At 40.4% G+C, this 13,389-nt stretch overlaps 1 protein-coding gene across 1 annotated transcript in view; it reads right to left on the bottom strand.

The window, feature by feature from the left end:
• Positions 1 to 6,272: 6,272 nt before the first annotated feature.
• steap2 (STEAP family member 2, metalloreductase) overlaps positions 6,273 to 13,389 on the bottom strand; it is a 172,787-nt gene continuing 165,670 nt past the window's right edge. The window contains exon 7 of the mRNA XM_050056494.1: positions 6,273 to 7,439. Coding sequence (XP_049912451.1) covers positions 7,146 to 7,439 — 294 coding nt within the window. The 3' untranslated portion in view covers positions 6,273 to 7,145. The remainder of the gene's footprint in view (positions 7,440 to 13,389) is intronic.

Raw genomic sequence — 13,389 nt, 5'->3', positions numbered from 1 at the left:
CCCCGTTAAAGGTTTTTTTTGGGGGGAGTTTTCCTTATCCGCTGCGAGGGTCCTAAGGACAGAGGGATGTCGTATGCTGTAAAGCCCTGTGAGGCAAATTGTGATTTGTGATATTGGGCTTTATAATTAAAATTGATTGATTGATTGATTGATTGATTGATTGATTGATTTGTTGCATTCTCAGTTGCAATTGGCTCATGCATGGACATTACTGATGTTGCTCAACTGGCCATATTCATTCCTGGTGTTGATTCATTTGTGGTGTTGATGAGAATTTGACTGTCACCAAGGAGTTCCTTGAGTTGGCGCCGATGGCAGACACCACAACAGCAAATTTTTTTAACATTAATTTTTTACATTTTTTGCTCTCTGGTTGGAGCACTGGGCAGGATCGGGGTTGACTGAGCCCATGCTGTCAGCCTCGCTACGGACGGTGCGCCATCAATGATCGGTAAAAAGGCAGGTGTTGTGACAAAATTCAGAGAAAAAGAAAAAATGTTGACATTTGGCTGCAAATGGAGGGCACAGTTTTTGGACTTTTCACTGTATTTTGCACAAAGACGCATTGTGTTGCAAGTCGTTATGAACTGATCACGTCATGGAAGTGGTTGTCCGAACTGTTAATTTCATCCGAGCCAGAGGACTGAACCATTGTCAGTTTGACAGCCTTCTTAATGATAAACACATTACCCATGGCCTGCCGTACCACACCAAAGTACAATGGTTAAAGTGAGGAGCTGTGCTCATGCGTTTTTTTATTTACAAGAGGAAATTGGATAATTTATGGAGCAAAAAGGAAAACCAGTGCCGGAGCTGCAGGATGCGGTATGGCTGCGGGACCTTGCATTTATGGTGGATATTACAGGGCACTTGAATATTCTGAACAAAGTGATGCAAGGCCGCAACAAAGTTGTCATATAGTATTATGACAGCAGAGCTTTACAGTTGAAGCTGGTTTTGTGGGAGGTTCAGCTGTCATATGGTGACCCTGCTCATTTCCCCCATCTAAGAAATGTGAGTGCTGTTCAGCGGTGGACTTACCATTAGGCAAAACTAGGCGGTTGTGTGGGGCCCCAAGTTTCTGAGGGCCCCATAAAACTCCTCATACATTCATGGTTAATAGAGGTTTTTTCTTATTTGCACACATTATTATTGTTTTTGATTAAAATCCTTTCGCTAAAATGCCAGCAGAATGCTTATTGTATTATGTGTGTCTTGGGGACCCCCTTCAATCCCCACTACATCAGAATCAGAATCAGAATCAGAAATACTTTATTGATCCCCAAGGGGAAATTATTTATGTTACAGGTGCTCCTTGCAAGAGAGGAAAGATATGTGAAAATATAAGAAATTTAAACAATAGTATTTACAAATATATAGTTAAATAAACAGGAATTATTAACAAACATAAACGTAAATAAATATATATATATATACATATATATATTGTAAACTGAACAAGATTATTTACACAAACAGAATATACAGTGGTGTGAAAAAGTGTTTGCCCTCTTCCTGATTTCTTACTTTTTTGCATGTTTTCCACACTTAAATGTTTCAGATCATCAAACAAATTTAAACATTAGTCAAAGATAACACAAGTAAACACAAAATGCAGTTTTTAAATGAAGGGTTTTATTAATGAGGAAGAAAAAAATCCAAAGCTACATGGCCCTGTGTGAAAAAGTGTTTGCCCCCCAGCTCCTGTTAAAACATAACTGTGGTTGATCACACCTGATTTCTACAGCAGGACAATGATCCAAAACACACCAGCAAGTCGACCTTTGAATGGCTGAAGAAAAACAAAATGAAGACTTTGGAGTGGCCTAGTCAAAGTCCTGACCTGAATCCTATTGAGATGCTGTGGCATGACCTTAAAAAGGCGGTTCATGCTCGAAAACCCTCCAATGTGGCTGAATTACAACAATTCTGCAAAGATGAGTGGGCCAAAACTCCTCCACAGTGTTGTAAAAGACTCATTGCAAGTTATCGCAAACGCTTGATTTCAGTAGTTGCTGCTAAGGGTGGCCCAACCAGTTATTAGGTTTAGGGGGCAAACACTTTTTCACACAGGGCCATGTAGCTTTGGATTTTTTTCTTCCTCATTAATAAAACCCTTCATTTAAAAACTGCATTTTGTGTTTACTTGTGTTATCTTTGACTAATTTGTTTGATGATCTGAGACATTTAAGTGTGGAAAACATGCAAAAAAGTAAGAAATCAGGAAGGGGGCAAACACTTTTTCACACCACTGTATACAATCAGGGTGAATGGGGTTATTGCACAAGTTACATTAGATTATTGCAGTGTGTGAAAAAGTCTCAGGGCCAGTCAGAGGGAGGAGTTGTACAGTTTGATGGCCACAGGCAGGAATGATTTCCTGTGGCGCTCAGTGTCACATCTTGGTGGTATGAGTCTCCCACTGAAAGTACTCTTGTGCCTGACCAGCACATGGTGGAGTGGGTGTGAGACATTGTCCAAGATAGTTCGTAGCTTAGACAGCATCCTCCTCTCTGACACCACCATCAGAGAGTCACACTCCGTTCCCACGACGTCACTGGCCTTGCGGATCAGTTTGTTGAGTCTGTTGGCGTCCGCCAGCCTCAGCCTGCTGCCCCAGCACACAACAGCATAGAGGATAGCACTGGCCACCACAGACTCATAGAAAATCCTGAGCATAGTCCGGCAGATGTTGAAGGACCTCAGTTGCCTCAGAAAATAGAGACGGCTCTGGCCCTTCCTGTACATTGGACTAGTCCATCTTACTGCGCATGTGCCGAAAGGATTCAGGAAGACAGCAGCAAAATAAACGGTTTGGCGCGGAGAAGAGACTAGGAGAAAAGAAGAAGACGACGACAGTGGTCTCATAATGAATGAACTCACGCAGGGTTTTTCACGAATACACATGCTCTGGTTCGCAGTTGTATTTCAGACTCACTAATGCACACGATCTGTTTCGTAAATGCACACGCTCTGATTCACAAATATAATGTTTATGTAAACTTGTAATATAAATTCGGAAATGCACACACTCTGCTTCACAAATATTATTTTTATGCAAACTTGTAATATAAATTCACAGATCATGCAAATCGCTGAATGTGCATTTACAAACTGCTTCTCATTTGTGAACCTCTACATTTGTGAGAAATCTGTGTGGTTAATTTTGAGACTCCCCTGACATCGCAGGTCAACAAATGTCACCATTGGCTGATAAATCTGTCAATCAAATTTATGATTCTGATTGACAGATTCATCAGTTAATCAGGTGTGTTTGCTTTCAGCCAGTCGTATGGCTCCTTAACATGTTACTTGGCTAAGCAGAACGCTTCAACTCATTATAATTCAATAACATTGCATAATATACAACGAGGGGATAATAAGATAAATGTGTTACTTACAGGTTGAGACTGATCCATGTCTCTTCCACCGTTTCAGTCTAGTGCGTCTTGTTTGAACACTGCAAACAGTAGCTCAGTAGCTCTGTGATTGGTTTAAAAGTGTGGAGAAAATGTAAGGAGCCATATGACTGGCTGAAAGCGAATACACCTGATTAACTGATGAATCTGTCAATCAGAATCATAAATTTGATTGACAGATTTATCAGCCAATGGTGACATTCATTGACCTGCGACGTCAGGGGAGTCTCAAAATTCACCACAGATTTCTCTCACAAATGTAGAGGTTCACTAATGAGAAGCAGTTTGTAAATGCACATTCAGCGATTTGCATGATCTATGAATTTATATTACAAGTTTGCATAAAAATAATATTTGTGAAGCAGAGCGTGTGCATTTCCGAATTTATATTACAAGTCTGCATAAAAATGATATTTGTGAACCAGAGCATGTGCATTTGTGAAACAGATCATGTGCATTAGTGAGTCCGAAATACAACTGTGAACCAGAGCATGTGCATTTGTGAAAAACCCTGCGTGAATTCATTCATTATGAGACTGATCTGACCCCATAGATATCCAACTTGAGGTAACTGACTTGCAGCGTGACTCAGATTTGAAAAACAGATTTGCCTCGGTTGGCTTGGACACTTTTTTATCAGTATCTTTTACCAGGGTACCCAAAATTGACAGCCCTGGCTGCAAAGGTTTTGTGAATGTTTGGGACCACTTACCTTTGAGAACAACTTTTTTCTGTGATGAGCATCAATAAAACAAAACTGCATTCCAGACTCACACACAAGCACTTATATGAAATTCTGAAAATGGTAACAGCTCAGGATTTGACACCTAACATTGATGCACTTGTGAAGGCTAAGAGATGCCAGATCTCAGGAGCAAGTTAAGTAGTGAGTAACCTACTTCATGTAAAATTCTGCTTCAGAGGCTTTTCCAGCCTGACCAAAATACAGTGAATACTTACTGTTGTCATATTTAAAGATATGGAACACTGTGCAAAATGTTGTCAATTTGCAGGTTTAGGTCAAAGAATCTATTGCTAAGGTACTGCCAAAGCTTTTGATCTGTAAGGCAGGAGATAACTCAACCTGCTTCTTCAACAGCTTCCACTTAGTTTGGTGTGGTGAAGGCAGCATAACTGCACAAATATATGTAAAAATGCACATTTAATGACTGTGAGCAGTTGACCGACTAGATGTAGAAAAATTGAGACACGTTAAAATTGCACTATTTTTCTTAAGAAATTTCTGGCTGTTCATTATCTGTTTTGTAAATGCCATTTTCAGTAATTGTGAATTTTTCAGAATGTTTTTGCACTAATGTTTTGTGCCTTTTTAGATCCACTGTGATCTGTAAATTGTAATGCACATGTAAACTAATAGTGAACAATAGATTGATGGAATGTGGAAATACTGAGACACATTGTTGAAACTGCAGTTATTTTTGTGAAGACATCTCAGGCTGCTTATCATCTGTTTTGTAAATGGATTGTTCAATAATTGTGTTTGTAATTCTTTACACTAAAAGAAAGGAAACAATTTGGAGGTGTTATTTATAAGGTTATTATGCGGTGGTTTTACTGGTCAGGCCCTCTTAGCATCAAAGTGGGCTGTATGCGGCCCCCCAACTGAAATGAGTTTGACATCCCTGCACTAAAGTAAACATATTTATTATATTACATTACATTTATGCCAATATATCTCCCTAAATCCCACACACTGGACCTTTAAGTAACAGTACTAATACCACACAGTAAAAATATTCTGTTACTGGTAAAAGTCCTGCATTGAAAATATTAATAATAAAAATGAATAATAAAGGTATGTAAGTACAATCAAGAAAGTGTATTTAAGGATCAAAAGTAAAAATACTCATGCAGAAAATTTTTAATCCATTTAATCAATCAAAAATAAACTTAATAAAAGGAAAAGCAGCAAGTCCTCATATTTGAGAAACTGGAGCCATGAAACGTTTTTGCATGGAAAAATAATTTAAACAATTATCAAATTAGTTGGGGCGGCATGGTGGTGTGGTGGTTAGCACTGTCGCCTCATAGCAAGAGGGTTCCCGGTTCGATCCCGGGTGTGGGAGCCCTTCTGTGCGGAGTTTGCATGTTCTCCCTGTGTCAGCGTGGGTTCTCTCCGGGCACTCCAGCTTCCTCCCACAGTCCAAAGACATGCAGATTGGGGATTAGGTTAATTGATAACTCTAAATTGTCCGTAGGTGTGAATGTGAGTGTGAGTGGTTGTCTGTCTCTATGTGTCAGCCCTGCGATAGGCTGGCGACCTGTCCAGGGTGTACCCTGCCTCTCGCCCTGGGATAGGCTCCAGCCCCCCCCGTGACCCTCAAGAGGATGAAGCGGTTAGAAGATGAATGAATGAATCAATCAATCAAATTAGTTGCCAATTAGTTTTCTAACCAATTGAGTAATAGTTTAAGCTGCACTTGTATATGGTTTGTGTGCAAAAACCTAATTTGTAAAGTAACTAGCAACTTAAGTTATCAAATAATAGTGGAGTAGAAGTAGAAAATTGTATTCAAGTATAGTACTTGAGTATATGTACTTAGTCACATTCCAGCACCGGACAGCAGAGGGAGTAACTGAGAATGCAGTCACTGGGATCAATGAACCAATTATAGTAGTTTTTATTTGGCCCATGAATTTACTGATAATCTAATCATTATAATTACCCTAAAACATAATAATCTAATGATTATATGATTTTCGTTCATTTTTTTCTGTTCCTTAAATTTGAAACATTTTTTTTTCTTGCATTGGACAATTTGTGCACTGTGAAAAATAGATTTTTTTTCTCTTGTCTTGGTCAGAGTACTCACGGCCACTTGTAAAAAGTTCTCATACCAAAGACAAGAGCCAAAATAATAAAACATTGATGAATCCTTGAAATTAATGGGTACTAACAAATAAGGACAAACAGTAAATACAAACAAAAATAAGAGAAAATTTGTTTATATTGCCTCTTGCATGAGGCTCAATTTAACTAAAACAGGAACAATTTCAAACACTAAAGGATGTAACAGAAACTAGTAATGTGCCCCAATCTGATCTAACTTGATATAATTTCTCATATGTGACTTACCCATTTCCAAATTGAGTTATTTTGTTGTGAACTGTGAGAATACAAACAATACTGAAAAGAAAACTTGTGAAAACTGAAGTGTATTTTGAAAACAGACAATGCATGTAACAGGCTAAAGTTTACATGGTGTCCCAGAACGTCAACAACCAATGCACCCAGGGTACCTTGCATGTGTTATGTCGACGTGGAAAGTCCATGACCAAACGCTGATATGTGACGAGGTCAGAGTGAGAATGTATTGTATGCATCTGTTTTCCCCTGCCGAGTAGAACAAATAAAATTAGAGTTCAGTCATGACAAAAACTCTGTAGCTCAGTGTAATGTCTAAAACAAGAATTTGTGAAATACAGATACAATCAAGTGAAGAATATTCCATTTTACAGTTTAGATGGACAAACTGTAACACACCAGCAATAACAACACGAGGTCAGGAGTTTAAGTGAATAGTAACAGCTAATCACTACACAATTCACATCAGCAAAAACTGTCTACTGTAACATAGTAAGAATACCCCCCCCCCCTTGAGAATCATGAATTAATAGTGTTCATGTCCTTCAATAAAACAACTAATTATGGCAGTACTGGTAAATCAAAACAATGAGCGAGCAAACAGCTCTGTGCTGCAGCAATCACATGATGGTAATTCTCTCAGGTGAAACGTGGGCAGCTGAGCCCACTGGCTCCAGGCGCTGGCACCGGTGGTGATTGCTGTCCAGGCCCCGGCGGACTCTGTGGAGCTTGCTGGCCACACAAGGAAGCAGCATCAGCACCTTCCCCAGGATAACACACACCGGCAGGGCCAGGGCCACCACAAAGCTGGGGGGCAGGTAGAAACGGTAGGCTTCCTCCTCAAAGGCTCGCTTCCATCCAAACAGCAGGCCGTGGAAAGTAGCAATGAGCAGAGCGATGTAGCCTAGCGTGGACTGGTCGAAGACAGGAAGACTCATGATGGTACACAGTAACAACTAATGTGATCATACAGCAAAGAACCAGGTCAGACACACAACACCAGCTACACTAATAATGCCATGTGACAAATTTAACTCTGTAGAAGGACAAGGTCACACATGAGTGAATGCAGGCAAGTTACCATCACCGGCTGAGGCGATATTTGTATTGATTGTGGGCAGTGCCAGGTGTGAGAGACACAGAAAGCTAGCTGGCTAGCTAATGTTAGCAAGCTTGCAAATAAATATCGCGAAATATGATGCTAGTGATGCGTTTACCATGCAAAGAAACAAATTTGCTTTGCCACTTGAAGCAGATGTTTTATTCATCCCTTTGCTTGCATTAAGTAGAAGGTGACAGGAGATGTATATTTGCCAATGTTAGTTTTGTGCATGTGTGACCATACCCTACATCCTACATAACCCATTTACTCTATTTAAGCTATTCCTGTTGCTCTCTCAGCGTTTAATGTTTAAATCAGGGGCTTTCAAATTATGAATTGCTTTCAAATTATGAGTTGTGAGTTACAGAGGGACTGATGTCAGGCAATGATGCTGTGAGCTAAAATGGACAGGTGCATGCTGGTGGAAGTTAGTCATTGAAGTTTAGCCCACTGATTTGACAAATTAAGACTTTGTGAAGCTGCTGGCTAGAGGCTATATCCTTGCCTAAGCTAGCTACTGATGTGGCCATAAGCCGGTGCTGGTGACTGAGAGGTGGTGGGAAATGAGAAACCAACTATTTATTTGACCAAGGGGAAAACGCATGTGCCTAACCTAGCAACCCAATGGAGAGGCTACTGGCTTTAATTGAGCTATATCAAAGGAAATATACCTATGTTTTGATACATAATTTTATGGTATGTTGTTATGATTGTATATTTTAGGGCAATATACACAACAAGTGGTTAGGTCATTATTTGGTGTTGAGACCAATTTAATTTGTTCACATTGATTCTGAATAATATTTACAGTATTTTTATTGTCTGGCTATTTTCAGAAAACCTTGAGAAAAATGATTTTCTTTTGTGGTTAGGCTATGTTATGTGTTCACTGTGTGGTTGATGAATACGAGGTAACAAACAAAAATGCAAGCCTCAGGCAAAGGATCCAGCTACAATGCCAGATTTAATGAAACAGAATCAAAACTCCTCAACTAATATATTGTTGCATTCTGTAGTTCAGAGAGTGGATGCTCTTCATACAAGAATCTAGACCCTGATGGACAAAATGCATAACCAGGGAGTTAAGTTAGACTCTCAGGAAAATGAAGCGCTGAGTTTGACAAGAAATTACAGCACACACATACATTGATCAGCTTGATAACCTGCACCATCAAAACAATTTGAGACTCCTAAATGTGCAGGACAGGAAAAAAAAAAGAACATACAAATTATTGTAATTATTATTATTATTATTATTATTATTATTATTAATTATAACCTTTTTAGTTCAAATCTTTGAAGAAAAATGGAGCCTAGGGCTTAAGGAAGGGGACATTGAAAGAGCACACCATGTTGGGCTAATTAAGGAAAATGCTACATACTGTATCTTCGGGCAATCATATTCAGGCTGTGTCACCAGCAGAAGAAGCTGCAGATTTTGAAACTGTCCTGTAATTTCAGAGTGGTGACAGACATGTATTTACACCTTTGCTCAAAGACTTTTGTCCGTTAAAAGAACAATTACACTGGCTGAATATTAAAACTTATATATGACATCCAGCGATGCTATGTGTGTCCTTTCTCTCTTTCTTTTCCCTGTTCTCCCACTTTCTCATTTTAAGCCACTAAGAATTTATATTCTCACAAGCTGTCCTTTTTTAATCTAATAAAAATGTATAGTTATACCCCTTTTCTTTTCTTTCATCTCATTTAATTAGCATTATAAACACACATTTGTGTGTATTTATATATAAGTACAACAAACTGTCTATAATGGCCGGTATACACTGTGCAATTTTCGGCTGTCCCAGACAAAAGATGACCATCGTGGGAGAAACGTGGCGATATCCTTGGTCGTGGCTCTAAAACGGTGGTCTTACGTCGCACTGTGAGACAGGTTCAAGGACGGCTGTTGTCAACGTCTTGCAACCAAAGATAACCTGAGATAAAATTCTGACGGTGTCAGAAGCTGTGGCAGCAGAAGCCTTGTTTATTTGATGTTTCCTCCAGCTGCAATCATGACCGCGAGAAAAAAGTTGCTGCATGGAAGGAAATTGCGGAGGAACTGCAACTTCCAGGTGAGCAAGCTACCTATGGTGACGTACACTGATGCGGTGCGCGCTGATGACGTTGCATATTACATTACATAAGTCGTAACCTGCCATTCAGTAGTAAACAGCCATTGTACAATCTGCACACATCAAACTTGTCGTACCAGTTTATTAGATCCACGTCTCACAGTGTGTCAGGCAATAGTCTTATAAGATTGCTAAAATCGCACAGTGTATAGAGGGCATAAGGCACTGGAGACTGCCAAGCAAAGGCTCTCAGCTCTGGCTACCTACCTGACGAGATAGACAGGAGAAGCAGAAGCCAGGAGAATAGAAAGGATGTTCTCCACCAAACCATCCAAAGTGTACTCTCAGTGGCAGAGTAACAACACGAGAACAGATCCACCCAGGGCTCAAACTGAAAAATACTGGAGGAGCATATGGGAGAAGGAGGCATCACATAACACCAATGCTCAGTGACTAGTGGATCTAAGAGCAGACCACGGCAATCTCCCAGAACAAGAGCCACTTAACATTACAACAGCAGACATCCAAGAAAGAGTATCAGGTATGACAAGCTGGACAGCCACCGGACCCTGACATGATCCACACCAACCGGCTAAAGCAGGGGTGGGCAATTATTATTCCTAGGGGGTCACATGAGAAACCCTGATTGTTGCCGGGGGCCACACAAATTTTTGTCACGCTGTACCTCAATTTTATCGCTAAGATTAAATATAAAAAACATACTGTACACTTATTCTTAGTCTTCAGCATTTATCACATTGAAAATCACTCCAAACTGGACTTCCGGTGACGCCATGTTGGAGGCAGCAGCTTAAAACGGAGCTCCGTCGGTTCAACTGTTAATTTCCTAACAAAAATACTTAAAAATCGGCAAACTTGCACAAACTCGGCATGGCAACTTCTTTGAAAGGCAAAGGCTCAAAACAGGAGCACACGAAGGACAAAAACAAAAATTTGAATCAGCTAACTTTAATATAGACTCCGAGTGGTGCGGCGGATGCTAGCACATGTGACCCTGGGTCCAAAATATTATCTGAACTGGAGAAGTTAAGGAAAGAAAATCTAGACAGACACACGCAGACCAGATTATCGCTGACAAAACTTGAATCTTCCATGCAAGAACTCGAAGGCGAAATGACTAAACCTGAAAAAAGAACTACGGAAGCAGAAGGACGTATTAGCGCTGCGGAGGATATCGGGATGAGACACCAGAGAGCAATACGGTACCTGTTACATAGAGAGATGGAACTGACGGCCAGGTGTGAAGACCTGCAGAACAGGTCAAGACGGAATAATTTAAGAATTTACCAGGTGCCCGAAGGGAGTGAAGGAAAGGATGCGAAGGCTTTTGTGAAGGAGCTAATTCAATCAGTCCTTCAACCGATGCCTGAAGTGAATTTACAAATAGAGAGAGCCCACCGATCCCTAACAGCCAAGCCAAAGAACCCCAATGCCACTCCGAGATCACTGATTGTCAAGTTTCTGGATTACTCCGTGAAGGACGCTATTCTAAGACAAGCCTGGAGCCAAAGGCAGATCCTCTACAAAGCAGAGCCGATATTCTTTGACCATGATTACTCCCCGGAGTTGTAAAAGAAGAGAGTCCAGGTGCGGGATGCAATCAAACAGTTAAAACAAAAAAACATCAGCGCCAAATGCATCTACCCAGCACAGCTAAGGATCTTCACTGGTGATGGTGAAAAGACCTACTCGACGCTAACACATGCTCTCCTGGCGCTACAGGAGCTCGGGATTCAGGTCCGGGTGGATGAGAGGGAGCGGATGGAGAGCGAGCTGTCACGCTACAGGTGGAGCACCGCGGGAGACGAGGGAAAGACCCGGCGGTGTATACATTTTTTTTTATATACATTTATATATATATATATATATATATATATATATATATATATACGTACTGTCTATTTTCTATTTTTTAATCTTTAATTTTCTTTTATTAAAGTGACATTGTCACCCTCCTTTTTCTGTCTGTGCTTTGAGCTGCTGTGACGTGAATTTCCCAAGTGTGGGATTAATAAAGTTTTATCTTATCTCTTATCTTATCTTATCTTATCTACATCAACAGGACACTAAGAGCTTTCATCAAGAAATCAATGGGGTTGTGGACAAATTACCATCAAGTACAGCATATACCAAGGTGATGCGCTGTCCTCGCCACTGTTCTGCATAGGCCTGAACCCCCTCAGCCAATTCATCACAACGTGTGGCTACAGATACCTGTTCCAGAGTTATCAACCATCAGTCACCTCCTCTACATGGATGACATCAAACTGTATGCCAGGAGTGAGCGAGACACTGACTCACTGATCCACCACACCATGATCTACAGAAATGGCATCAGAATGTCATTCGGACTAGATAAGTGTGGACGGATGGTGTCCAAGAGAGAAAAGATGATCAGTTGACGCCCTCCATCCACCCAAATGCTGTGGGCTAAGTAACCCCCCCTCACAGCAACAGTACTCCCTGATGGCAGTGGCCCCCCCAGCAGAAAAAAACTGCTCAGGAATGGCCTGAGGAACATGACAAAAAGTTCAAGGTGTCAATCTGGCCTCCAAATTTCCCAGATCCAAATCTGATTAAGCATCTTGGGACGTGTTGATACCCCTCCTCACAACTGATAGGTCTCAACTGATAGCCCATGTAAACAATACAAATATATACAATAAATATAGAAAATATGAAGAAAATCTAAAAAGATAAGTAAGAAAATATAAAAAGATAAGTAAGAAATATAAAAGATAAGTAAGAAGGCAAATATAAAAGGTAGTCACTTCACCCACCACTGGTTTTAATGTTTTGGCTGATCTGTGTATAATGCAGTAATAAAAAATAAATAATATAAATCAGTGCAGTGTAATAAGAGCAGCAGTATAAACTTAATTGCACATCTGGCCCAGCCAAGGAGCATACACAGTATGCACTATTGCATTGTGAATTAATATGAATTAATTAACGTAATAGCACTTGGATAAAAACTGTTGAGGAATCTGGAAGTGTGAACTCTCATAGACCTGTATTGCCTTCCAGAGAGTAGCAGTGTGAAGTGTTGGTGACCTCAAGTGCTGGTAACTGTGTACCAATGATGTTCTGGGCTGACTTGACAACCCTCTGGAGAGCCTACCTTTCAGCAGCCGTGCAGCTGGAAAACCACATGAGCATGCAGTTTGTCAGGATGCTCTCAATGCAGCAGTGATAGAGGGACACAAGCAGTTCCTGGGACAGTTTGGATTTTTTCAGTGTCCTCAAAAAGTACAGCCGCTGCTGTGCCATCTTTACAAGTTCAGTGGTGTTGTGAGTCTGTGTGAGGTTCCTGGGAGATGTGTGCCCTCAAGAATTTAAAGAAAGGCACTCTCTCCACAATTTCTCCTTTGATGTATAATAGAGCAGGACCCCCTTCTGTTTCCTGAAACAGTGTTGTTTTGGAGGTGTATAGTGTCAGATTGTTTGTGGAGCACCATTCAGTCAGTCTACAGACTTCATCCCTAGAGGCAGACTCGTCTCCATTCTGTATCAGTCCGACCACAGTGGTGTCATCTGCAAACTTAATAATGGTGTTTGTGCTGTGTGTTGGTGTACATGTGTGTAGAGGGCAAACAGAAGAGGACTCAGCTATATATACTATATATATACTCATATATATATATATATATATATATATATATA

This window comes from Epinephelus moara, chromosome 11, assembly GCF_006386435.1.
Source record: "Epinephelus moara isolate mb chromosome 11, YSFRI_EMoa_1.0, whole genome shotgun sequence".
Lineage (NCBI taxonomy): Eukaryota > Metazoa > Chordata > Actinopteri > Perciformes > Serranidae > Epinephelus > Epinephelus moara.
Note: the sequence above shows the minus strand (reverse complement) of the source record. Positions and strands in the feature narration are given on the sequence as shown.